Source organism: Solanum stenotomum, chromosome 2, assembly GCF_019186545.1.
Source record: "Solanum stenotomum isolate F172 chromosome 2, ASM1918654v1, whole genome shotgun sequence".
Taxonomy (NCBI): domain Eukaryota; kingdom Viridiplantae; phylum Streptophyta; class Magnoliopsida; order Solanales; family Solanaceae; genus Solanum; species Solanum stenotomum.
Genome location: NC_064283.1, coordinates 401,983 through 427,669, shown reverse-complemented (window position 1 = coordinate 427,669; position 25,687 = coordinate 401,983). Strand labels below are relative to the sequence as shown.

The following is a 25,687-nucleotide window of genomic DNA, read 5'->3' as shown; positions in this document are numbered from 1 at the left end:
GACAATGCAAAAAAACAAAAACATAAAGTGCATGTATTTGGAAAAAAGAGGAAATGCATTCACACATATAGGAAAATGATAGGAGAAAACAGTGAGAAGCACAGACAAAGAAAATTATCTACACCAAAAAGGTCTCAATTTGATCAAATTCAGTCTCCTATGTTTATTTTGTTCTATTTGTACCTTTTTCTTTTTTCCTTCTCCACTAATCTAAAGATAAATTAGAAAATTACTAAAATTAGTAGTCTAAAAGGTGCACTTACTTTTATTTTAACAAACTCAGGTTTTTGTTACATTGTGTAAGTACACCAGCAAAATTATAATCCTAATTAATTGGTATATTTCTTATATAGATCTTTTTCTTGATTATGCTAGGTCTATGTAGTATGTATATATAATAAACTCAAAATTTTGCTTTACAAATTAATTAAATTATTAATCTAATGAATTTAAACTTGTGAAACTACAATACAACAAAAAAATATTAAAATTTAGTAAATATTGTTCAGATTTATTTTTTAAATATTGAAAATAACAAAAGTTTTCTGAAGTTTTGAGCAAAAAAAATTGTGTGTTCCTCATCAGTCAACCATGTTTTTTTCTGAGTCAACTCAACAATTTTAAGTACATTAAAATATCACCCAACTACATATTAGAAAATCATAATTTGTAAGTTTCCACTTTGTTTGTATTCATCTAAACCCCTGCTGCCAGCTCTTTTTCCTTCCTTTCTTCTTCCTCACCACCCACACCCACACCCCCACCCCCACCAACCACGAACCACCATCCATGGCCCCATTCAAACCCTAATTCAAGATGCATGGAAGAAATTGAATTCTGCGCAATTTCATCCTTGGGTTTTGTTTGAGAATTGATTTCATAAATTCCCTTTGAGTCTTGTGAGCTGAGTAATTGAGTCTTCTTTCATAAAAGTATGAACTTTTTCAGCTGACTTGTGAAAAGTTCAATTCTTTTCTAGTTTTCTTACGACCCCAAGTAGAAGTTTTTCTTTACTCTCTTTTTTTTTGCTAGTTGAAATTGGGGTTCAAATGGTGTTGGTTTATATTGACTTTAGTGATTGAGCTTTGATCAGGCAATTATTAGTTTTACTGTTCATCATTTGTTTTGATCACTGTAATTATGATCGTTGTTTGAAGAAGTACTAGTTGTAATTTCTCTTGTTGTTTTGTTCTGGTCATATTTTCAAAGATAGAATTTTGTAGATACAGAAAGCATGATTTTGGTGTATATCAGCAAAGAAGAGTAATGACAACAAGTGAATAGAAGAGAAATGCCAATGGCTTGATAAAATAATCAAATCTTGGATAAAAGAATTCCTTTAAGTGGACAATCAATTATTATTGTGTAGCATCCTATGAAGTCTCTTTTTGATTTTGGATAATCTCTTCTTCCCAATTTTTTGTTTTCTTTGTTGGTGTTATGTGGTGTTGCTTTTAACTCGAGAATACAACTCTAGAATAATGGATAAGGGACATAGTGCTTCACTAGTTTAGATTTGCTTTCTCAATGACATAATGGCAGCTGTAGTATTTCATACCAATTGTAGCGAATTCTTGCTCAAGAGGTCGGTTTATGCATAGTGTGTCATTTGTTTGAGATTCTGTGTCGGGATCTAAAGTTATGTTAGATGCTTTGACAGGTACAAAGCTTTAATGGCTGAAAGCTGGGATGGGAATCATGATCCTGGTAGCCCGTCCGAGGAGAGTTACCATCTCGAGAGACTGCACATAGAGCCAATTTATGATGCATTCATATGCCCTTTGACAAAACAAGTAATGCAGGATCCTGTTACTCTGGAAAATGGCATGACTTTTGAGAGGGAATCTATTGAAAAATGGTTCAAGGAATGTAGGGATAGTGGAAGAAAGCCTGTTTGCCCTTTAACACATAGAGATCTGAAAAGCACAGAGCTGAATCCAAGTATAGCTCTACGAAATACCATTGAAGAATGGAATGCAAGGAATGAAGCTGCACAAATTGATATGGCTCGCAGATCATTATCTATGGGTAGTGCCGAGGGTGATATTATGCAGGCTTTAAAGTTTGTTCAGCACCTTTGCCAAAAAAGTCGCACCAACAAACATGTTATCCGAAATGCAGATCTCATACCCATGATTGTAGACATGTTAAAAACCAGCAGCCGCAGAGTTCGATGTAAAGCTCTTGAAACGCTTCTAGTTGTGGTAGAGGACGACGATGACAATAAGGTTGTAGAACTTTGGTAAAATAATATTTGTGTTGTTACCAAAGTCTGTTTTATGATGTTGATTATTCCTACTGTTTATGTTTTCCCTTACTAATTTCTTTTCTTTCATCTCTTTTCTTGCAGGAAGTAATGGCTGAGGGCGACAATGTACGCACAATAGTCAAGTTCTTATCAAATGAACAATCCAAAGAAAGAGAGGCAGCCATTTCTTTGCTGTATGAGCTATCCAAATCGAAAAATTTGTGCGGAAAGATCGGTTCAGTTAATGGGGCCATTCTGATTCTGGTTGGGATGGCCAGCAGCAAATCTGAGAATCTTGTGTCTGTTGAAAAGGCTGAGAATACTCTGGAGAATCTGGAAAAGTGTGAGATTAATGTAAAACAAATGGCAGAAAATGGCCGGCTGCAACCCCTATTAACTCTACTACTTGAAGGTACTTTACTTGATGTCTGAGTGTCCATCTCTTGTACCTCTTTGTATTACTCTAAATATTTGTTCCAATCGATTGTTAAATGAAATGGATCATGGGCCTAAGACAACCCCAAAAGTTATGTGGGATTTCCTTCATGGGGAGGGTAGGATGTATGCAACCCTTACACTCAAATAAACTCCTTTTTTCTTAGGCAGTATATTTTACCTTTTCTTATGATTCTAGTCGGTATTGTACACCATACACAATTAGGGATTTTGATGATGGAGTGTGTAGGAAGTTCTTTACTTCAAAGCATGTCCAAACCCCGTGTTTAATATTTTTTGATAGGAAATAAAGGGAGAGTTTACCCTAGAAATTCTAGACAGAATATGAAAGCCAAAAGGCAAAATATCTTTAAGAATAATGGTTGAATGTATTACAAAGTTGAAATACAGCTCTATTTATAGGAAAAAGGACTCTTAACAATCCTCATCATAACAATCTAGAACTCCTAATTACTGTGAATCAGGAAACTGATTAAACATTTTAAAACAAGGGAGCAATCAATTGATAAGTTACCTAAAATTAATATGACCTAACTGATACCCCAACCCTATATGACTGCTACATAACTCACCACGTAGCAGTTTGCTACAGTAACAATGAACTATTAAATGACTTTGTGGAGTGTTTCATGAAAGTTTCCATCTTCATTTCTGCATCAGCTATCCTTGGGTGGGAAAAAAACTTGCCTCAAGTTTGGACACCGTCGATCAATAAGATGTCCATGCAATCCTACATCCTTTCTTCCTTTACCTTTGCCCTTCCAGTTGAAGTCTCTTCATGTGGAACTCTTTGATTTGCATTGCTTCCCTCCTTGTCGTAATTCACTTCCTTATGTAGCATCCTTTTCCTTTTCCCTGGTAATTGAAGTTCTTTGCATGTGCAGCTCTCTTACTTTGCATCGCTTCCCTTTGTCGTAATTCACTTCCTTATCTAGCATATTAGTTGATTCAAAATTATCATGTGCTGCAAGTGCATACTTTTCCTCTGAAATTATGTGATGTTCATGGAGCGATGTATTGCTTGATATTCATGAATATTTCTAACGAAATCAGATCTGAGTTTCCATTCTGTAACAGACGAAGTCTTGACTTTCAAAACCTTAGTAGTTAAACAGTCAGGTAGTCGGGGTGTACCTGAAGACTGTTGCTAGTCCCTCCCCCGTCCTAGTAGGCCCGTTGGTGAAAATTTGATGCTTTTTGGAACTCTTCTTAAACACATGGTAGTTATTGTTTTTCTCATCATCATTCTGTAGAGCCATAGAAACCGTCATAGATTAAAGGAGATCCCTAATCTATGGAACAGGCTCCTATTTTTCATCATCAGACTTTAGTACTCCCTCCGTCCCATTTTATGTGAGGTAGTGTGACTCGGCACGAAGTTTAAGAAAGAAAGGAAAACTCTTAAAACTTGTGGTCTAAAATGAATGATAGAAATTTGTGTGACTATAAATCATTTTAGGGTAAAATGGACATTTGAAAGTTAAATTGTTACTTAATATAGAAATGTGTCATTCTTTTTGGGACTTACTAAAAAGGAAAGTAAGTCACATAAATTGGGACAGAGAGAGTAATAACTTTTTTTTCTGGATTACTTGCCCTGCATCTGAAATTTCATAGAAACTATTATGATTATCATGTAGGATTTTTTCTTCCTCATTCATGAACTATCAATTATTACGATATTCATTAAAGTTCTCTTTGATTTCGTCAAACTCTTTCTCCAACAGCGTAGGCCGTCTCAACTAAACTTTCTTTTTGACGTGTTTTTTGGGGGTTTCATATCTGACTGTATAGTCTTGATTATACAAATAGCACAAATTTGCCACATTCTACTCACTCCCTCTCTCACACCCGCGGAAGAGAGGACATGCAGGGGTAGAAAGAGAGAGTTCCTTATCAAGAGTGTAATCAGTAGTTTTCAGACTACTTAGCAACTCCCTAATAGGGTAGGTTAGCATGATTCCCTTTATGTACAAGATCTTTTCTTTAAGCACTTACTAAGGAATCATTTGGTAAGAGATATAGTAGTGAAGGCTTATCACTTTATTTCTCATAAATTAGCAGGAACTTCAACATGTACATGGGGGAACTTGGTCACAGACATGTGTGTATATCTAGTTTTGTGTGTTTAGTGGCTTTTTTGTTGGTTGGAGCCGCGGGGGAAAATCACATACTGTTGGCTGTTCCATACTTCCATTTAAAATTTTCTCCTTCAGACTTATGTACTTACTAAACTGATTACTTCATGCTCTGTGTTTGAGCTAAGTAGATGTGCCCAAACTCATCACCCATGAACAATTGGGAGCAATTTCCCGCATATACCATACTTGCGCTGTTGTTTTCCTTACACTGATTATGTCTCTCTGAGCAAAATCATTTTCTTTATTTCATTCAACATCTTCCAAGTTAATTTTATTGTCCCGTCAATTGTTCCAGGATCGTCAGACACCAAACTCTCCATGGCTGTTTTCCTTGGTGAGCTGGTTCTTAATAATGATGTGAAAGTGTTAGTGGCTAGAACTGTTGGTTCATCACTGATCAGTATCATGAGACATGGTGATATGTCATCAAGGGAGGCTGCTCTAAAATCTCTAAATCAAATCTCGTCTGATGAGTCTAGTGCCAAGATCCTCATAGAGGCAGGTATACTTCCCCCTCTCGTCAAAGATCTATTCTTTGTTGGGGCCAACCAATTGCCCATGAAACTGAAAGAGGTCTCTGCCACAATTCTTGCAAATATCGTCAACACAGGTTATGATTTTGATTCAGTTCCAGTTGGATCTGAACATCAGACTCTTGTCTCAGAGGACATAGTTCACAACTTTCTACATCTTATTAGCAACACTGGTCCTGCAATAGAATGCAAGCTTCTCCAGGTTCTTTTTGGACTCACGAGTTCTCCCACAACTGTTTTTAATGTTGTTTCTGCCATTAAAAGCTCAGCTGCTACTATTAGTTTGGTTCAGTTTATAGAGGCTCCACAGAAAGATCTTCGAGTAGCTTCGATAAAGCTTCTGCGGAACCTCTCTCCACACATGGGTCAAGAACTTGCTCGTTGCTTACGTGGTACATCAGGTCAGCTTGGTAGTCTAATTAAAGTCATATCAGAGAACACTGGTATAACCGAGGAGCAAGCTGCAGCAGTTGGACTTTTAGCTGATCTCCCTGAAAGAGATAGGGGACTTACAAGGCAAATGCTAGATGAAGGTGCTTTCCAGCTGGCAATCTCCAGGATTGGCAGTATCCGACAAGGAGAGACAAGAGGGAATCGCTTTGTTACGCCATATCTAGAAGGGCTCGTGAAGGTTCTCTCAAGGATCACATTTGTTTTAAATGATGAGCCTAATGCTGTTTCACTTTGTCGTGAACAGAATGTTGCTGCACTCTTCATTGAACTTTTGCAGACCAATGGACTTGACAATGTGCAGATGGTTTCCGCCATGGCTTTGGAGAACTTATCTCAAGAATCCAAAAACTTGACCAAATTGCCCGAGATACCAAAGCCAGGTTTTTGTGTCTCGATCTTCCCTTGTTTGAGCAAACCACCAGTTATAACAGGATTGTGTAAGGTCCATCGCGGGACATGCTCTCTGAGAGACACCTTCTGTCTCTTGGAAGGACAAGCGGTGGACAAGTTGGTGGCACTTCTGGACCACACAAATGAAAAGGTTGTTGAGGCATCACTTGCAGCTGTATGCACTTTGTTAGATGATGGAGTTGATATTGAACAAGGTGTCCATGAATTGTGTGAGGCTGAAGGAATCAAACCTATACTGCTTGTGTTACTTGAGAAGCGGACTGAGACTCTCCGCAGAAGAGCAGTTTGGGCAGTTGAAAGATTACTTCGTACAGAGGATATCTCCTTTGAAGTTTCTGGTGATCCAAATGTGAGCACAGCCCTCGTAGATGCTTTTCAACATGGTGATTATAGGACACGACAGATTGCTGAGCGGGCACTGAAGCATGTTGACAGAATTCCAAACTTCTCCGGCGTATTCCCTAACACAGGCTGATATTCGTCGAGCTGTTTAGGTGGAAATTGTGGTCATTTCCTCATTAGTTTCTTAGATGAATCACAGTGTGTTGTTGTATGGAGCAGGTAAATAGTATTTTCATTTCTTCTTTATAGAGGGGTTTTTGAATTCTTTCTTCTGCCCCTAGGCCACTTTTTAGTGGTCATTTTCATTCATGTCTATTCATTCTATTTTCTTCACAGGATTATTTTCCTCTCTAGGAGTTGATGTTACATTTATTGTTGTAAAATGTGTATTATTATTTCAAACATTACGAGTTATTGCCGAACCATTAGAAAAATTGCTCTATGATCTGAGTCAGTTTATTTGAACTTCCTTTTGTCCCAAAATTGTTGGCATCGAGTCAACATACTTGAATTCCTTTTCATTTTTTCTCATTATGTGGAAACCATTGAAATGGAAGATTTTGTAATAATGACAGAAATTGTAGTATGTGATTCAGAGCAAATATATCCTCCGCCGTTTGAAAAACAATGACCTATTTGTATCTATTCGTTACACAAATGGCTTGGATATAACCCTTTTGATTGACCAAAATGAAATAGCCGGTACTAGTGTATATATCTCAAACATATATGTTGCTCATACGGCAATTTGGGATAGACGAGCTTACTATAGAATAACTAATAAAATTGTTATCATGTGATCTTCAGATCATGAATTCCAGTGATAGAAACAATTTCTTGCAGAAATGAAGAATATGATTGCGTACAATAATCTTTGTAGTCCAAACCCCACACATAGCAGGAACTTTAATGCATCGGGCTGCCCTTCAAGGACAGTAGGACCTATAACATCATAATAATCTTTGATTGGTCCACACATTATATGCTAGGCATAACATGAGAGAAACTTAAAAACCAGAGTTCATTATTTCACTGCTCAAAAGACAAATTACAGAACAATTGAATGGCCTGCATGACATCAATAGAACAAATGGGAATAACAATGAAATAAACAAGAATATAGATTTAAGTTAAACAGCATCAAACGTCCAACCAAATGCTAAAGACTGTCCACAACAAAAGAATATAGGAGAGAAAAATGATTGCACATATATTGTGACTAGTTGGAGTTCTTGATCAGTTACAAATGCAGTACTGCCATGGATTTCGTCAAGCAAGAAGCAGCATCCAATTCTTGCGCAAGACGGTTCCTTGAGATATGGCTCCAGTTTATTCCAGCATCGGTTACATCTCCAACAGTCAAGAAGTCTAGCACCTGCCCGAATATTTTGAACATTTCGACTCCAAATATAGAGTTTTTATCAGCTATAAATGCAGCATTCCAATCCATTGGGGCATCTGGATGGATTGAAACTTCTCTCCAAGTGAGAGGCATAAGATCTAGCTCCCAGAGCTTCCTTACTGCTTTGTTTCTCCTGCCAATCTGACCTTCCCCTTCACACCAGGAGACGGAGAGCATGAATAGCCGACTATTGCAGCATATAAGTTTAGGGTGGTATTCATGAACTCGGGGAGGGAATGGACTAGTTTGGATTCTAACCCAATAGCCCTTCTCAACATCATATGCAGCTAGCTTATCAGTTTCTGAATAAACATAAAACAACCCATTGCACACAACCCCTGAACAAGCTATTCCGAAATCTACAGGAAGCCTCTGGATCTCTGTCCATTTATTTGACATGGAATCATAAATTTCCCCAGAATCCAGAGGCTCATCCCAGCACCCAAGACCTCCTACAGCAATCAAGAGAAAGCGTCTTTGATCTTTATTTGAATGTTCGCTTTTTTGTTTGACAAACTTGTATGGTTTCACATTGGGAAAGAATGTAACTTCGTTCTCATCCAGAGAATGTCGAAATTGGCGTCTCACTGAAAGTCTATGAGGATCTTCATAAACATCAGATACACCACCAACTCTTGGACGGTAAAATCTTTTGTCTCCTCGAGTTTGTTGATTCCTAATAATTAAACAATCTGAACTGATCTCATAAGTTCCTAAAATAGGGGATGATCTTGCATGCTTCATCGGTGCAGCTTTACGCCACGTTCTCATCAAGGGACTAAAAACGAGCACACTTTTATGTGTCTTGAATGAGCTCTTATCAACCTTCCCAAAGTTAGCAAGGCTAGAACAACCTCCAACAACGTAAACATCATCATGGATACCAGCAACAGAGAATAAAAACCTCCCTTTCAGAACTTCAGAATTCATTTTGTGCCATTGGTTGAAGGAAACATCAAATGCATGTATTTCTGCGGAACAACAGCCATCTTTTACAACCCCAAAAAGAAACAACCATGGACTCTGGAATGAACCTTCCTGCCTCATTCGCCAGAAACGAGGTGTCATTGTCAAGTTTCTCCATTTCTTGCAGACCATCCTAGCATTCACAAGACTTATAAATGGAAGCCTCAATAAGCACATTTCGAGGATATCATCTGGCAAAAACACATTCATGCTTTTGTTCTGGAGTGCTGCTTCAAGCTCCAGAGATTTCCTATTAGACCTCCTCCAGAATTTTTCCCTCATCCCATAAGAGAAGCAATCTACTGATGTTTCTTCATTTCCACATATCGGGTTGTACCCTTTGCCTTCCTCACTTGCATTTGATCTTCTTCTACCGCATGAATCCCCTAGGTCGTCACCAGTGTCAGCACCCACTTTGCAACCACCCCCTCTGCCATATAGCGTTAGACATCTCAAGGAAATACCCTTGCTGTCATCCTCTTCTTCTCCTCCACTTCTATGGTTCTTCTTTTTCAACTTTTGGCTCACACTTCTGACTAACCTTTTAGACACGCTTAAAGACTCCAGATCTTGTTGAAGAGATTCTTCTCCTGTTAATCTTTCTGATGTCATCTTATTATCCTACAACAGTATTAAAAAAAATCAAGTCAATATATCACTGATTCCTTTCCACTGTTTAATGATCATAATGTGGAACGTTTGTAACATAAATTGACAAGTTGTTGGAAATTCAAGTCCTAGATACTTCTTCAAATACACACGAAGCACCAACATCACACAATCATTTTTCTTTGTTTGAAAGGAGAAATAAAAGAGGTAATATCTATATGCCTAGATAATAATCTGAATTGACATGAATCTCAATGACAATGACCAAGAATTGACAATTGGTAACGTAAGTAAATATAGAATACACATAATCACACAAAAAGATTTCTTTTTATGAATAGTTCATTTTAAATATATAGTATAAATAAGTCATATCTTGCTCATACCAATAAACAAAGCAACCTCTTCAGACCCCAAAATAAACCCTTTTTGTTCTTCTATCTTGTTTGCAGACACCTAAACTTTCTTGAAGCAATGAGAAATATTACTCCTCAAACTCACATACACCTTAAAGTAGAGAAGCACAAAAGCCCGGAAAATCTATCACCTAGTCCTAGGTACTAACAAATGAATGCAGATCCCTTTTTCAAGAGTGATCAAAATATATGATTCATTCTTTCATTACAGCCACTAGGAATCTAAAGAAAGACCTCCTATACATTGCAAAGACACAATTTTTAGGTTAAAATGAACAAAGATGCTTCAAATTTCATTGAATATTTTTCTTCCTGAAATATCTTCAAGTATCCATCCCTAATCCCTTAACCTAGAAAATCAATTGAAACTCCAATAATCAGAATCCATTCAACCACCCACCCCAGGACAAAAAGAAACAGCTAAAAAACAGATAAAGCAAATCCAAAAGCTTAGACAGCACAAAGACAAAATAAGCTCAAAAACATAGACATACATGAGCTAAAACCATACTGTAGAACTCACAAGATCAGAACTTTATCACAAACAAATCTTGAAACCAGAAACATAGTTACATACCCAAATGGAGAAAAAGGAAAAGGGACAGAAACCATGTTAGCAAACCTCTTTAATCAAGTCATTTGAGCTCCATAGACCATTTGGATCCACAATCAAGAATCAAGATTCATTTTTTTTCTCAGATAAAGAAGAAAAATCAGAACTCCAAATGAGATCTTGTTGTCATATCAAAAAAGAAAGCATCTTTAAGCTGAGTGAAGCAAGAATGGATCAACAACAAAAAGATGAAATGGTCCTCATGTGAAAGAATGTTAAAAAGGAAACCCCACAAATTGTAATCAAAATAGGTAAGAACCTAATTATCATTCCCAGTAGATGAAGATGAAGCAGTATACTTTTTTTTATATATATATATTTGTGTTGGTTGAGAATGAATTTAGTAAAGTTATCTCAGATTATAATTTTATACAAAATAGCAAATACAAAAGCGACCCCTCTCTTTTCCACATTCACTGCGCTATCTGCCTTTTGTTTTTTTCTTTATTGGTTTTGAAGGGTTATTCATGTCTTAATTTATGTGATTTTTTTTTTTTGTTATTAAAGAGTTAAGAAAATTTTATATTAAGATATTAAAGGCTATTACAAAAAATATTATATAAGTTTCAATTATTTACGTGTTAATATAATAAGAACATATATATTTCAAAATATAACAAAAATTTACATAGTTTGGATTAACGTTTGACTATAAATTTTGAATTTTTTTCTTCAAATACATCAGATTTTAAAAATCTAATCTTTAAATATTTTCAAGTTGTCATTTTGGGACTTTCACTAACAAAACTTTAAAAGTAAAATACATTTTCAAATATTACTTCGAAAACTCAATTTTTAAAATTTTAATTTCAAAATCTATGACCAACATGAGTTGAATCTCACCTAAATTGAATTGGACAAAGGTCAAAGGAGGTTCTAATATCTCTTTTCTTTTTCCATTTTCTCATAATTCATCATTATTCTTTTTAAAAATATAATCTATGTTAAATGTAAATGTAACTAATTTCCATACTCTATATTTGTTGGCTCGAGACACTATTTATTTATAAATATAAAAACATTTCGTTGAAAAAGAGTTTGTAGGCACACATTTTTCCTTGCATTTCCAACGTGTTCTAAAAAAAAAACATTTCCAATAAAATTGTTCAAATGGGACCTAGAAATTTTATACATTGATGTTTCAATTAATAATCTATAATGATAAAATTGAAGAAAAAAAGAGAGAAATAAGAGACAAAAATAAGTTTTCATTGGACAAGAGCATACAATAATTTATTATGAATTAAATGGAAGTAAAAGAGGAAAACTTTCAATTGAAAAATCAATTCCATTTAATAGGATGAGTAAGTAAGTGCAATTGCCAATTATTTTGAATTTAATAAATGCACCTACCACAAAAAGAGTATTTGAAATATTAATATTTATTTATAATACTTTTTATCCAATGTATTTTTCCTTCTTTTAGGGTTTTGAGTATTTCTTTTCATTTCCTTTTAGGTGGCAAGTGATTAGGACAATTAGACAATAAAATTATAGTAGTAGTTAGTTTTTAATCATAAAAGGCTACTATGGGATCCTTGATGTTTGGTTATGGAAGTGTTTAACAAGTAATTAGTTGACAAAGGATTGTTTTTTTGACAAGAATAGTTTTTACAATCCAATCTAATATTGTTTGTTTATGAGTTTGGGTTTATGTTTGTCAATTTGTGTAGGTGGCAAGTGATTAGGACACTTAACCAACAGAGATTAGTAGTAGCCCACTTGATCCAAAATGCGTGGTAGTGGAATTAATGAACAATAAAATAAGTATATATATTTTTCATACAGAATTATTATTAAATATTAAGTGATAATTCTCATGAATTATTAAGGTTAAATTGTTTGATTTTAACTTAATCATCAAATCGAACCTATAAGCAAGTTTTAATAGCAATTACATGTTTAGCACCTTCATATCCTTCGATCTATTAGACTATTACCGATAACATATTCAAGAAGTTTTCTAATAACAATTGTTTAAATAGTCATGACTTTCTCAACATATTGATCTAGTGATCCATGGACATATAAAACAGTCTCACAAAACCATTCAAAGTCGCAAAATCATCCTCCACAATATTACAACTATAAACAATAAAATATCATTTTACAAATTTGTTAATTTAAGCACATGAGGATTTCTCGTTGAAGAACAAGAAGGTAGACTTTAGTTAATAAAGTTAACTTCTAATTCTTCATACTCAAAAAGAGATATATAGAACAATATTTAAATAACAACGCAACATAATTTTTCTATAAATTTAACACCTTTAAGGGGTCATTTGGTTGGGAACTAGTTATTCCAGGATTAACTATCTTGGGATTAGTTATCCTGAGATAACTTATCACATTATGTGTATGAGATAACTTATTCCATCACTATGCTATAAATGGTGGAATAAGTTATCCCAAACATGTCAACCAAACAAGACATCTAAATTTTTTCTCAGGTGTATTTTTAAATACATTCCAGGATTATCTATTCTTATCTCTCACACCAAACGAAGGAAAACACTTACTATATTTTAAACTAAATTATACAATCAGATAGTAAAGTCCATGATGTTTTTAATATCAACTCAATTTATTAGATATTATTTGAATAACATAAGAGTAAAAAGGGAAAGAATACGAAATGCCAACGAGTTGAATCCGACGTGGTTAATCGAATAAAAAAAAGCAAACGTGGCTCATTCTGATTGGATAATGACACCAATGCCCGCCGATGACGTGGACCGCCGTTCTCATTCAAATACTTGTACATAGCTTCTGCGATTCCGGTACCGGCAGAAGTTGGCAGGAAGACGGAGAAATCGGGCAAATGGCGATTAAGCTGTATACGAGATCTATTATTTTGATTGTTGTTATTGTTTTCTTATCTGTTTTACAAGCTGCGCTCTGCATCGAAGATAAATGTTCTGCTTGTTCCGCCATTGCTGTAAGTATTTACACTCATTTTACGCCAATGTGTATAGATTGACTCTAACTTATTTTATAGAGCCTTGAATTCGATTGAAGACTAATTATTGGATACAGTGGACGCCGACTAATTTGAGATTGAGAAGTAGTACTTGATTGATTGTTGTATGCTCGAAGTAATGTGAAAGCAAAAAATTGTATATACTTGACAGATGATTCACTTGTTGTGCCTGATTTGGATCTGACTCGTTTGTTTTCATGATTCTCAGGAGGAGCTAGAGCATGGACTATTGAAAGTAAGAAAACCATGTTGCTTCGGTGATCTTTCTCTCTTTTGTTGTATATTTTACCTTGTAGAAGTTTTTCATAGCTCAATCTATCAGGAATATGAAAAAGGAAGAAAAATAAATCATTGTAACTTTTTGCTGTGATGGTATCTTACTATAGGTTAAAAATGGAGATATTTAGCTTCTTCTAGCATGATTTGTATAAATGGATATGAATCCTGACTTGAACTGAGAACTACTCCTTATAATGAGGTGAAAATGTTTGAAGTTGTGCTAGTCAAAATTTGATGTTTTTGGAAGACAGATGATATGTTGCTCGCCATGCTGAAATGTTTGAACTGCTCCTTTCTTGTATCTCACTAGCTTATGTTTGTGTACATGATTTATACATGGTGAAGTAAGACTCTTAAGTTGTGCCAATGCCAAAATTGATTCACTTTTGAGACAAGAAGTTGTTAATAAAATGTCGCATGCAGTGATATCCTTATTTCTTGGCTACTGTGACCAATCATAAAGTTGGGTTTTTGAAACTGCAATTTACTATAAGCAAGCTTCTAAAAAAGATGGAAGAATCAAATGCAGAATCACCTACATGGCGAACTCCTTGAGAAAGAGGATATAGTAGTAGTGGTATCAATAGTTTTATAGAACTTTTTAAAATCAAAGCGCCAAAATAACTGATTACTAGGACAATACATTATACATCAGAAGTAAAACATGTTCTGTTCAAGTTGTCTTCTTATTTTCACTTATTTAAAGTAGTATAATTTCATGTCTATTCTTTGACATTTTCACTGGGCTAATATGTGTATATTTTATAGGAAAAGCCAAGAAACCATCTAGACATGAGACATCGCTTGGATTCTAAAGGTCAGCGTGAAGGGAAACTTATTGATTACAGGTCAAATATTTATGATCACCTTATTGATTAATAGGGTCCTTGCTTACATCAGTTCCTAATTGCTTTATTCTTTCTCTTTTTGTTACAACTTCAAAATCTGTTACCCAGTTGTATTTAAGAACCAATCTAGGTCACAGTTCAAACATATTTCTCTATATCCTATCAACTTTCAGGTTAAAGAGTTAAAAGAGTATTGGCTTTCTTCCCTGAAGGAACTGTATTATAGATACTTCTTCCAGTTTGAACATGCTTATTGATCTTTCTGCTTGTGTTATTTGCTCATACCATATCCACTCTTTCTAAGGGTATTGCATATGTCATTTTCTAGGAACTGTACTTGCATAAAGTTTATACTTTTCTTCCCCTTTTCCCCATTCTCAAAAAGCTTTTGTTCCCATTTTCATTTAGAAAAACTTGTATGAAAAATATAACCTGAATCAAGCCCTTATTAGATGTTCGTTATTTGAACAAAAGGTAAGCATCAGCTTGGATATACGAGAATAGACATATGAGAAGAGTGGTCTCAAGTTTCAACACAATTATTTGATGTTTACAAGAAGTTGTTCATATTATGAGTTCCAGAAGATGAGTAGGTGGGGAGCATAGATAATTTGGTGCATTACCAACTTTACCCTTGGAACTACAGTCAGTTTTTTTCTTTTTAATTATACTAAAAGCAAGTTATCACTCATGCATATTTTTCCTCTCTTTCCGCTGATCCAATTTTAAGGGTCTGATAATCCCATCCGTTTCACGTTGGCCTCTCACTGCTCTTAGATTGTCATTGCTCTCTTTCCTCTTCTTTTTACCTTCCCTTCTTGACTCAGTTCTAATTCCCCCTTCCCCCGATGGCCAGATTCCTTGAGCTGCTAGGAGTAACCACTTATAGAGTGCTGGGATTCCATATTGCTGACTTGCAGTTGCACAATGTTTTTTCCCTGTTGTTGAGTTGACATGCATATAAAAGTCTATACTTGTGTGATTTTAGTAACTTTTTTGATTTATTTCTTCAAGCAGAGGCAGTGAGTTGCGAGTTGTTGAACTCTTAGATGACCTCTGTGAAAAGATGCAAGATTATACACTGGAGAAGGTAGCCTTTCCTTGAAGTCTTTCTAGTTTCTCATCGCTATATGTTATTTTTAAAACAAAAGAACAGGAGCTGTATTAATTGACACAATTGAATCAAACCTAAACTTTGAAATAAATAAAAGGTTTGTACACTTTATGCTCACCATTAGGTGAGTGAAATGTTTCTTTAATGCTAATGATTTTCCCTTTTGCCTGCTAGGTGGATTCAAGCACCAACACGTGGATCAAAGTTAACAATTGGGACCTTCTCAAGACTAGTATGTCTCGTGACTTCATTTCTTCCCTTTTTGGTACACTTTTTCATTTTTATAACTGGACTGCTAATATTGCTAATATTGAGAGTTGAAATATAAATTTCTTAGAAGGTCCAATACCTAGTTTTCTGTCTACCCGCAAGGCCCTCATCTGCTATCTTCCTGCCAAATTAACTTTTGGATATCATGTCTTGTAGAGTTGAATGTCTGTGAGCACCATATTCTCTCTCTATATATACTGGTTCATCTCTCTGGACGAGTTAAGCATAATGTTAATTGTTGATGGACTTGAGTATTTTGTGGACATGAGATTTTTTATCTCTCACACTCATTCTGTTTTGAAGCACAAACCTCAGCCAGAGTCCAGACTCATTATAGTTCTAGCTGCCAAATTACACATCATACATGACGTACATTCATGTGAATAACATAATACCTTGTCATTTGTGTTGTGGGGATGATCTAGCATGTTCTTAGTTCGCAAGTCAAAGATCTTCTCTTTTTAAATTCTTTTCATTCATTTACACATAGGTAGCTTGGGGGTATGTTCCAACAGCTTGGAAACTGGGAACATGATTATGATACCACTGTTCTAGGCTAAACCTAACAATTTCTTATTGCCCGAACCAATAACTGAATTCTCATTTATGAGTGCACTGAGAACAGGAATAAGTTATCAATTTCCTCCGTAAATCATCCTTGGTTTTTATGTATTAGAGTTTACAGAGATCTTCAATGTTAATGTTTTGCCTTTTTTTTTTTAATTCCTTGATAGATAAGCAAGAAGCTCGAGCACATTCAAAAGCTATGTCATCCTTTTGTGGAAGGTAAGAGAGGAACCACTTACTCCTCTTAGCTACAGTGAAATTTCTACTTCTGTTCTAATTCTACTCTCTAACTATAATACACTTTAACAATGTGTTTGTGTGGCCAGGTTACTCGAGCAAACTGAAGATGAGGTAAGATGATTTTCCTACAGCAATGATGCTTCCTCGTGGTTGAAAGCTACCTTATCCTCTTTATACTACACTAATGATGAACTATTGCCTATTACACTAATGTTGTCCTGTAAATAACAGTTGGCAGAGTTGATAAAGAAAGGATCTGTCAAAGTTGGAGATGTAACCAAGGTATTATGTGAAGATCTCAGCTACTATTGCAAGGGGACAAGGTAATTAGTTTCTTTATCATGTTATGTGTTAGACATCTTCTAAGCATTTTCACATTTATAGTGATTAATAAGTGTCTACATTTGTGCAGCAGCTCCAATAAGGCAGTAAATGATGAAGACGAAGATACAGACCGAGAACTTTGACTTTTGTTTCCGTGACTGGTTGAGGGGGTATAGAAAGAAGATTGTCCCTATTCGTGAACCATGAAAGCAGATGAGTTTGATAGAAGTAGAAACAGTTTTTTACGTCCTCATATTTCTTCTGATATCTTTACTTAATACAACATACATGTTCTTCCCTCTTTTTTATTGGACCATGTATCAGTCAGTCATCGCATGCTGTACTCAAGATAACTAATTTTATCGATGAACAATATCTGTACTATCATTTACGTCCTTATTTCTTCATATATTAATCTATTTTCTGTTTTAGCTGAATTTCGAATTGGTAAAGTGATGGACATGTTTTAAGTCTAGCCATTATGAAAGTTGATATTTTTAAGCAAATAGAAGATGGTACAACATAATCTTACGTTGTATTTATCTTACAGATTAATTATTCCACTTGAAACATTTCACACTAATATTTTAAATGTTCTACCAAGCTTCATACAGTAATTATTCCAAGAGCTCACTTGTTGGAGCACACTTTTACAGCAAATGTTTGTAGTTTGGAAAGTGTGCAACATTTACTGATTCGCAGGTCCAACGAACTTGAAAATTATGAGACAAAAAGCACTAATCCAACAAGCAGTGGAAGATAAACAAGTTGGTTCTTCAACACATGACAAGAAATGCAGCTGAAGCGCACACAGAAATCTTGTATCGATACATAGAACACATTTCCAATATACATTCCATTAAAAACTAAAATGAGAATGAGGGTGGAGCTATACTGGTATGGCACATCATTCATTTCCAAGAATCTTGTCATGAGTTGCTATCCATTACACCTTTTTAGAAGATTCAGTCCTTCAAAAGATGGGAGGAATTGCTATGAAGTGTTTGGTTTGCGGTCCATAGACAACTCAATGGCTCTACCTTGTTTCCCAGCACACAGCACGACAATCTATAATAAAATCTTGGGAAAAGGGCCTGATATACCCCTTAATTTTGTTATTTGGAGCTGATATGTCCCTCGTTATGAAAGTGGCTCATATATACCCTTACCGTTATACAAACGGCTCACATATACCCCTACCGTTACAAAATGAGCTCACATATACCCTTCATTTAACGGAAGTGAAAAAAATATAGTTTTAAAGTTATATTTTTGACTTTTGATTTTAAAAAAAAATTATTTAGGGGTATATATGATTTTTCTAGCAAATTTCAAGGTATATTTTAATTTTTTTCGGACATAATTATTTTTTGTGACTTTTTGATTATCATTATTTGAGTTTCTTATTCTTATTTTATTTTTTCTTTCATTCCTTAGTGTAAAGAAAAAAATTTTAAAACAATTTTTTTTGGATATAATTTAGTTTTTGTATTTGAAGAAAAAAATTGGGTCATCTATAATAAATTTTACAAGAATATTAACAAAACTTAAATAAATTTGACCATCAAAATAATAAATCTAAATTAGTCATTGAAACAAAAAAAAGTTAAAAATAATAATATATGTTTGAGGAAGATTAAACATACCCATATGGGATTATATTTTTTAAAAATAATTAAAAAATTTAAACTAAAATTAATTTTTTCACTTCCGTTAGAGGAAAAGGGTATATGTGAGCCATTTGTATAACAATAGGGGTATATATGAGCCACTTTTATAACGAGGGGTATATCAGCTCTAAATGACAAAGTTGAGGGGTATATCAGACCCTTTTCCCTAAAATCTTTGTTGAAAATCCAAAAACAAAATAGTCTCTTAGTTCAACGATAAAAATGAAACTTGGTTACCCTCCTTGATTATAATATTGATCTTATAGTCATCAATTACTCATTTAAGGAACGACAGATCACAGAAGCATAATTTAGTCAAACACCCCTTGTGATCAAACATGTTAAATGGTTTTCTTAATAGGTATTTCATTTCTGATCTCCTGCTAGAGGACATAATTTAAGTTGGCATTTACTGATCACACATCCAACAAACTTGAAATTTACAAAATGCAGTACTAATCCAACATACAAGCAGTAGAAGGACAATAAACAAGTTGCTTTCTTGAATCTGTACAACACAAGAAATGCAGCTGGAGCACACACACTAATCTTATATTGATACAACACATTTCCAATATACAGGCTTTCAGAAACTACGATAAGCTAAGCAAGTGAAACGTTGAAACAAGGAAGCTAACGTGAGTCCCCGAGAGTGTGGAGTTATACCAGTAGGCAATTCATTTCCCAGGATTTTGTCACGAGTTGCTTTCCAGTACACTTTTTAGAAGATTCAGTCCTTCAACTGATATGCTTCTACATATTCGAGTAGGAGGAATTTCAATCCTAGGTGGAGGATCAGGAGAAAAACAAATTACAATGACTGTTAAGTTATCACATGTGTTGCGCTTGAGGGCTTCCCTTACCAGTTCTCTTGAACATCTTTCTGGGTCATTATGTAGCATGAGTTCTTTCCTGGCCATCGTAACAGCACATTGGCTGCTCATAACATCCCAAAGACCATCACAACCCATGATTAGGAACTCATCATCCTCGGTTAACAATGTTTCCTGAAACTCCGGCTCTGCACTCAAGGGGTAGGCAGAACCTTTTGGGCCTTTCATGTGCCAATCTCCCAAGGCACGCGCTATAGATAACTGTCCGTTCAAGTATCCGTCATATATGACTCCTCCAAGTTTTTCTATTCGATGCCTTTCAGATGCGCTATTTGGTTTGTGGTCCTTAGACAACTCAATGGCTTTACCTCGTTTCCCTAGCACAGCACGACAATCCCCTGCATTAGCAACGATCATGTTTCTGCAAAACAAATCATATCACACTACAAACTATACAGTACCAAATCCTGTTTGAAGAGAAATTTGAATTACATCAAAGAGTGCAAAAAACTCATAATGATCAGAAACATAAGGAATGCTGTCATCAGCAGTTAATGTGGATTGTGGAGAAGAAGAGAACAGACTACGCATTCAGAAAATATTTCATGAAAACAAATTCAGCTCATTCTACTCCTTCCGTTTCAATTTGTTTGTCGTACTTTCCTTTTTAATCCGTTTCAAAAGGAATGACCCTTTCATTTTGGTACATTCTACATTCTTTAGTTTAAGACCACAAGTTTCAAAAATCTTGTTTACTTTCTCAAATTCTGTGTCAAAGTCAAAACCACAAAGAAATTGAAACGGAGTAATAGTTCAAAATGTCGGCATGATCGCATCTGCAGTTTCAACATGAAATGGAAACCAGAGCAGTTATACGTATTAAGCTTCACAAGGAGAAATAGCCCAGAAGAACGGAACTAAATATGTGTATTTGCCTTCATGCTTTTAGTAAACATAAAAGACCAAACCAAACAAGATGGCAGCCAATCTTCTTATTTTTCCCTTCAGCAAGTATATTGCATTGTTCTAGGAAATAATTTAGTCAAGAAATATGAAAACAAGAAACAGAAGATCTACTTACCTTCCAAACATTAGAGCTGTCAATGCTGTGGTGCCAGAGGATATGTCGATAGAACTATCGTCGGCAAAGGCATAGTCAGCTTTCAGAAAAGCATTCTTGAGTGCCTTCTCTAAACACATGGGAAAACAGGGGTCCTCCATTATGAACTTGAGAATATTATTCCTCACAAATAATGAGGCATCAGTACCCCCATGGCCATCAAAGACCTGTGAGGTATTAGTAACAGAGTTATTACTAAATCATACCGATAATGGGAGGTACAAGTAACGGGGCAAGGACCAATTGACACAGCTTAATCGAGAAACAAAAAGAAAACTAGGTGCATATCATTTACGGAACAATCCATGAGATACACAGCAAAGCAATCAATCAATCAGCTACACCTCAATCCTAACTCCTGAGTTATTTGGGATAAGCAAACATAAAAAAAGTAAATTTACAAATATTATAATTTTGCATGAAGCCTAAATAAATTACCACCTGTATGCACACTAAAATTTGAGTTGCCGTTATCTTTCTTAAATTGAACTACGGTCACTTTTAGAGTTCCATTATTGATTTTCTTTTTTTTCAGGAATCCTCGGCTTCAGTGGTACTTCAGCAAAGTGTCAAGAGCAGATAGGTCTTCATAGTTTGACTTTTCCCTAGGCATATGCATCCAAAAAGCCTACTGCATTTTGAACAGAATAAATCTTTTGGTAATTTAAGTATGTTAGGAGTATATTTCCAGACAAGCTTGAAGAGTTCGTTTGATACTTTTACGGACTAGGAAAATTTAAAATTAGTTTAGATGGAGGACATGTTGCACACTTGAAGAACATCATAGATCCCATGAAGCCTTCTAAGGAGCAATCCATACTGCATTTCCTTCTAAGTCACCATTCACTTGATAGTTGATACTGCTGAGCGCTCAAAAAGCCCAAACAAGCTCCTAATTCTTGTCTATCTCGTTTTGTACACTTTATACCTCTATCTATCCTTCGCCATTCATTTTTCCATTTTACGAAGTTCGTTTCACACTTATTATCTCACTAACTATAGAAAACAAAGGCCAACAGGCCCCCTTGAATTCTCCGTTGTCAGATTTTGATTGATTCAGTGAGGGGAATCTGCCCTAAGTAACTTAAGCCTTCTTTAAATGGCTGTATTGAATCAAACTTAATTCTGAAATGAATTGCATCACAAGCTATTCAATGAGAGGAACACAACCAACACAAAAGAGTAACTCATTTAGGGTGAAACATAACTACACATAGCACATTATATGGGTATTCCTATCTACAACGCATGCAAAAATGCATAAACAAATGAAGTGCAAAAGCTACAAACCCCATAGAACGCTGCAGGGGAAGTGGAACCTGCAATTTCATTAACATGTATGACTAGATCATCTATACAGATATGTTCATCCTCCATGTACTGTTTGGGTCCTTTCTCAGCACAACTTCCAGAACGAAATATTAGTTCAAAGTTTGATTGTCCCTCTGAAGGGTGTTGGAAACCCTTCTCAGTTATTTCAAAATCCTAGTAGATGTAAGAAAAATAATATTAGCTGCATGATCTTAATAATGTACAAACAACAAAGTTTGAAAAATCAAAAGGATGGAAAAGGAAGCAAATTCAAGGGGAGTTGTTAATGTAGTTATTAGCAGATAAAGAGATTAACTGCTACAACTTTTATAGCTTCAATCTTGATAAAATACCCCCATCCAAAAAAAAAAACAAAAAAAAAAATCGGAAGGCATGGGGAACTTAAATGTTGTGTACTCAGGCAGATCAACTAATAAATTGCTTTAATCATGCAATCTAGATCTTAGGAGTCATTTGGTTCTCATACTAGTTACGTAAAGATTATAATGCATGGGCAAAATTGTAGGAATTGTTATGCAATGAATAATGACATGTAGAATGTTATGCAGCGATTTGTCTTTAGATATGCTTATCCACGTATGACTAATACATGTATTCTTATTCTACATTCTATCTGTCGTTTCCTCATCACTTATGCATATTAGTTTACTACCACCAATCAAAAGCTGCATTACTTGCGCAGAGATTGTTTTTTCTGCTAAAAACTAAACTGTTTTCTAAATACTAGTATCAAGCACAACAAGGAATCCAATTAAACTGTCTTTGACTTCCATAAATCTAACCACTAACTGAATTCTCACTAAAACTAAACTGTTTCATAAATAGTACTCCCTCCGTTTCAATATGTTTGTCTTACTTCCCTTTTTAGTCCATTTAAAAAGGAATGCCTCTTTCCTTTTTTGGCAACTCTTCAATTTCAACTTTCCACATAGCATGTTTAAGACCAAAGGATATTTTGGTACATTATACACATCTTTTAGTATAAGATTATACGATTCAAAAGTTCTTTACTTTCTTAAATTCCGTGCGAACTACCAAGTCAAAACCAAACAAACAAAATGAAACGGAGGGAGTATTATCAAGCACAACAAGGGATATAAACACGCAACAAGATGCTGAGATAAGATCACTACCAAGCTTTAACACTTTCCACTTACCAAATCAGTGTCTGCTACAAGTGCAGTAGAGTTCACTGAATACCGTACAACAGAAGGATCTCGTAGTTGCTTATCACTCGTCGTCTTTAGTTCATTTGATCCCTCTAGTAATTCATCTGTAACAGCAGATGTATTCTCCTTACTGTAACTCCCTTCTACTATAGCAAATGGTGGTGAAAAATCTGTATAGGCAGCCATATGCATTCCCAGAGCATAAATTCAATAGCCTCAGAGATTCTTATCCACGGAAAGCTAAACCCCAAAAAATGCAAAAAGGATAATCAATCACTCGTAAAAGGGCAAAAAGAGAGAGAACAATTTGCAGTACAATAATTGTCAAGGTTAAACCTTTAGCAGTCCTACAAAAACAAAAAGCTTCAATCTTTGGTTCGATTACAAATTCAAGACCGTTCTAAATGGAAAATCTTAGTAGCTCAATTTGTTTTAACCGGTACCCACCTTGTAATCCCTTCCCCATTTCCCTTCCCTTACCCAAAAAGACCCTTTTTAACTCCACAACAATAATCCCACAAGTGGGGGTGTAAGGATAGTGTGTACACAGATCTTATCCTACAAGGTATATATGTTGTTTCCCATATACCCTCAACTACCTTTATAAACTCCCCAAGCTCTAAAATTGCAACAATTCAAGAATCAAAATAAACAGAAATGAAACCCCTTTTTGTCATAGAATCACCACAAGCAACAAAGATCAATAATTTCAGTAAATTTCACCAAACCCACAAAGCAAAATAACCATAGGAAGCAAACCAACTTAAGAAAAACAAACAAAAATAGTAACCCATAAGTCTAATTAGCACAGAGATCTTTATGAACAAACTTCAGTTCATAATCAAAAGTTGAATCTAAATTACCAGAATGATCTGAAGTGGACACCCAAAAAGGAAATTTTGATGGAAGTCACAGATGATTAGCCTTTTTTGGGAAGTAAAGGGGTGAAACCAAGAATGGAAATTGCTAAAAATGGAGACCCTAAATCCAACTGAGAAAATAAAGGCAACATTTGCGGTTGGTAACCGGCACTTCCTGGACAATGATTATTAAAAAACGGCTTTTCTTTCAGACCAAAGAACATGACATTTTACGTCATTCACTAGTGAATAGTAAATCCATGCAATATTAAAATTTCGAGATTCAAACTTTTAATTATAAATTCGAGCATTAAAGCTTTGAAGTATATACTTGATTGATGGTTGAAATTTCAACTATATCCAATAAATTAAAATGAAAATAAAATTATAATTGTGCGAAGTAAAATAGTATGAAATGAATAGTGAATGTGAAAAAAAGAAAAAGTGTAAATGCATAATCATGAATAATTGTGAAGTATATAGTTAAACTAATTGCATAAAATATACTACTTTTTTATTGTTAATACAAATAATTTTGATTGAAATAATTAAATGAGATAATATATTTTTAATGATTTGAAATTAGTGAGAAATTTGGAAATGAAATTAGTCTAAAGGAGTATTACTATATATTAATATTTATAAATTAATGATATTCTGGCCTTTATTCTGTTTTGTTGCAAAATATAAAAATAGAATGAAAAATTTCAAGTTATTTAAGTTTAAAAGAAAATATATGGTTCTTGACATTAAATTATCGTAGATGTTTATTTATTCTATTTTTTCTAAATATACTCTACATTTGTCAAGCTTGTAAACTTGTAATTAACCGTGTCTTTATCGAGTTGGTTGACATCATTCATCGTTGTCTAAACGAATACGCACTAATCCACCTCAAACAACGTGAAAAGTCTGCTTTTCATTTTTTTGTATGCGACTTTTAGCTATATCAATGTTTAAAATCCCCAGTCTGTATCGTCTAGATTAATTCCAAATAAAGGCGAACATCTTTATTGAGTGATTGTAATTGCTATAGTTTAAACCAATTCTTTTTTTATTCATTTAATTAATATAATTTATTCATTATTAAATGCAAAGAAAAAAAGGAACACGAACCAAAAAACAAAACGAAAAAAGAAGTCGAACAAAACAAGTAAATAACAATTGCAAATGCTGATGTAGATATATGAAAAAGAAACAACCTAATTTTGACAATTGAATATGGTATGCATGTTTTGCAGTATATGTTTGATAATTATTCTAGAAATAAATTAATTAATTAAAAGCTCTACTAGAAGCAACAACTTCTATTTTCTTTATTGATAGTGGAACAAGCTTTATAATAAAACGGTGATAAATTAAAGATATTTATTTTTTGTTCATTTTGCAGTTCAAAGAGTGATTCCTCTCTTATTTTCCTTTTTTATTTTCTTTTAAGATAAGAAGCCTATTAAGGGGAGAACTCTTTTTCCATTGCAGATCAAGAATTAT

General features: G+C 34.6%; 4 protein-coding genes across 6 annotated transcripts; 2 read left to right on the top strand and 2 right to left on the bottom strand.

The window, feature by feature from the left end:
* The first annotated feature begins 685 nt into the window (after positions 1 to 685).
* On the top strand, positions 686 to 7,049 carry LOC125854487 (U-box domain-containing protein 44). Its single transcript, XM_049534054.1, has 4 exons — positions 686 to 932; positions 1,661 to 2,228; positions 2,351 to 2,660; positions 5,141 to 7,049. Exons 2-4 carry the CDS (start codon positions 1,674 to 1,676, stop codon positions 6,715 to 6,717), a joined length of 2,442 nt encoding a protein of 813 aa, XP_049390011.1. The 5' UTR covers positions 686 to 932; positions 1,661 to 1,673; the 3' UTR covers positions 6,718 to 7,049.
* Positions 7,050 to 7,591: 542 nt separating this feature from the next.
* On the bottom strand, positions 7,592 to 10,895 carry LOC125854877 (F-box/kelch-repeat protein At5g42350-like). The gene is made up of 2 exons (XM_049534475.1): positions 10,555 to 10,895; positions 7,592 to 9,573 (listed from the first exon to the last, which is right to left on the bottom strand). Exon 2 carries the CDS (start codon positions 9,562 to 9,564, stop codon positions 7,825 to 7,827), a length of 1,740 nt encoding a protein of 579 aa, XP_049390432.1. The 5' UTR covers positions 9,565 to 9,573; positions 10,555 to 10,895; the 3' UTR covers positions 7,592 to 7,824.
* Positions 10,896 to 13,208: 2,313 nt separating this feature from the next.
* On the top strand, positions 13,209 to 17,601 carry LOC125855156 (uncharacterized). 2 transcript variants are annotated; one of them, XM_049534838.1, is made up of 9 exons: positions 13,209 to 13,528; positions 13,779 to 13,805; positions 14,618 to 14,697; positions 15,715 to 15,787; positions 15,986 to 16,043; positions 16,816 to 16,867; positions 16,975 to 16,999; positions 17,120 to 17,211; positions 17,301 to 17,601. In XM_049534838.1, exons 1-9 carry the CDS (start codon positions 13,316 to 13,318, stop codon positions 17,353 to 17,355), a joined length of 675 nt encoding a protein of 224 aa, XP_049390795.1. In that variant the 5' UTR covers positions 13,209 to 13,315; the 3' UTR covers positions 17,356 to 17,601. The 2 variants fall into 2 exon arrangements, with proteins under 2 accessions (XP_049390795.1, XP_049390796.1); XM_049534839.1 differs by having other exon boundaries at positions 13,228 to 13,528; positions 17,304 to 17,601.
* A 521-nt stretch (positions 17,602 to 18,122) lies between these two features.
* On the bottom strand, positions 18,123 to 24,402 carry LOC125855350 (probable protein phosphatase 2C 27). Of its 2 annotated transcripts, XM_049535069.1 has the most exons (6): positions 24,200 to 24,402; positions 23,325 to 23,576; positions 22,126 to 22,320; positions 20,797 to 21,002; positions 19,601 to 20,136; positions 18,123 to 18,164 (listed from the first exon to the last, which is right to left on the bottom strand). In XM_049535069.1, exons 2-6 carry the CDS (start codon positions 23,526 to 23,528, stop codon positions 18,142 to 18,144), a joined length of 1,164 nt encoding a protein of 387 aa, XP_049391026.1. In that variant the 5' UTR covers positions 23,529 to 23,576; positions 24,200 to 24,402; the 3' UTR covers positions 18,123 to 18,141. The 2 variants fall into 2 exon arrangements, with proteins under 2 accessions (XP_049391026.1, XP_049391025.1); XM_049535068.1 differs by lacking the exon at positions 18,123 to 18,164 and having other exon boundaries at positions 19,313 to 20,136.
* Between the last annotated feature and the right edge of the window lie 1,285 nt (positions 24,403 to 25,687).

Coding starts and splice junctions, on each gene's coding strand:
- LOC125854487 (XM_049534054.1), top strand. CDS start 1,674: ATGGCTGAAAGCTGGGATGGGAATCATGATCCTGGTAGCCCGTCCGAG. Junction 2,229..2,350: donor AGGACGACGATGACAATAAG/GTTGTAGAACTT, acceptor CTTTTCTTGCAG/GAAGTAATGGCTGAGGGCGA. Junction 2,661..5,140: donor ATTAACTCTACTACTTGAAG/GTACTTTACTTG, acceptor CAATTGTTCCAG/GATCGTCAGACACCAAACTC.
- LOC125854877 (XM_049534475.1), bottom strand. CDS start 9,564: ATGACATCAGAAAGATTAACAGGAGAAGAATCTCTTCAACAAGATCTG.
- LOC125855156 (XM_049534838.1), top strand. CDS start 13,316: ATGACGTGGACCGCCGTTCTCATTCAAATACTTGTACATAGCTTCTGC. Junction 14,698..15,714: donor GGGAAACTTATTGATTACAG/GTCAAATATTTA, acceptor TTCTTCAAGCAG/AGGCAGTGAGTTGCGAGTTG. Junction 17,000..17,119: donor TCGAGCAAACTGAAGATGAG/GTAAGATGATTT, acceptor TGTAAATAACAG/TTGGCAGAGTTGATAAAGAA.
- LOC125855350 (XM_049535069.1), bottom strand. CDS start 23,528: ATGCATATGGCTGCCTATACAGATTTTTCACCACCATTTGCTATAGTA. Junction 22,321..23,324: donor TTGTAGCAGACACTGATTTG/GTAAGTGGAAAG, acceptor TACATCTACTAG/GATTTTGAAATAACTGAGAA. Junction 20,137..20,796: donor ACAGCTCTAATGTTTGGAAG/GTAAGTAGATCT, acceptor TTTGTTTTGCAG/AAACATGATCGTTGCTAATG.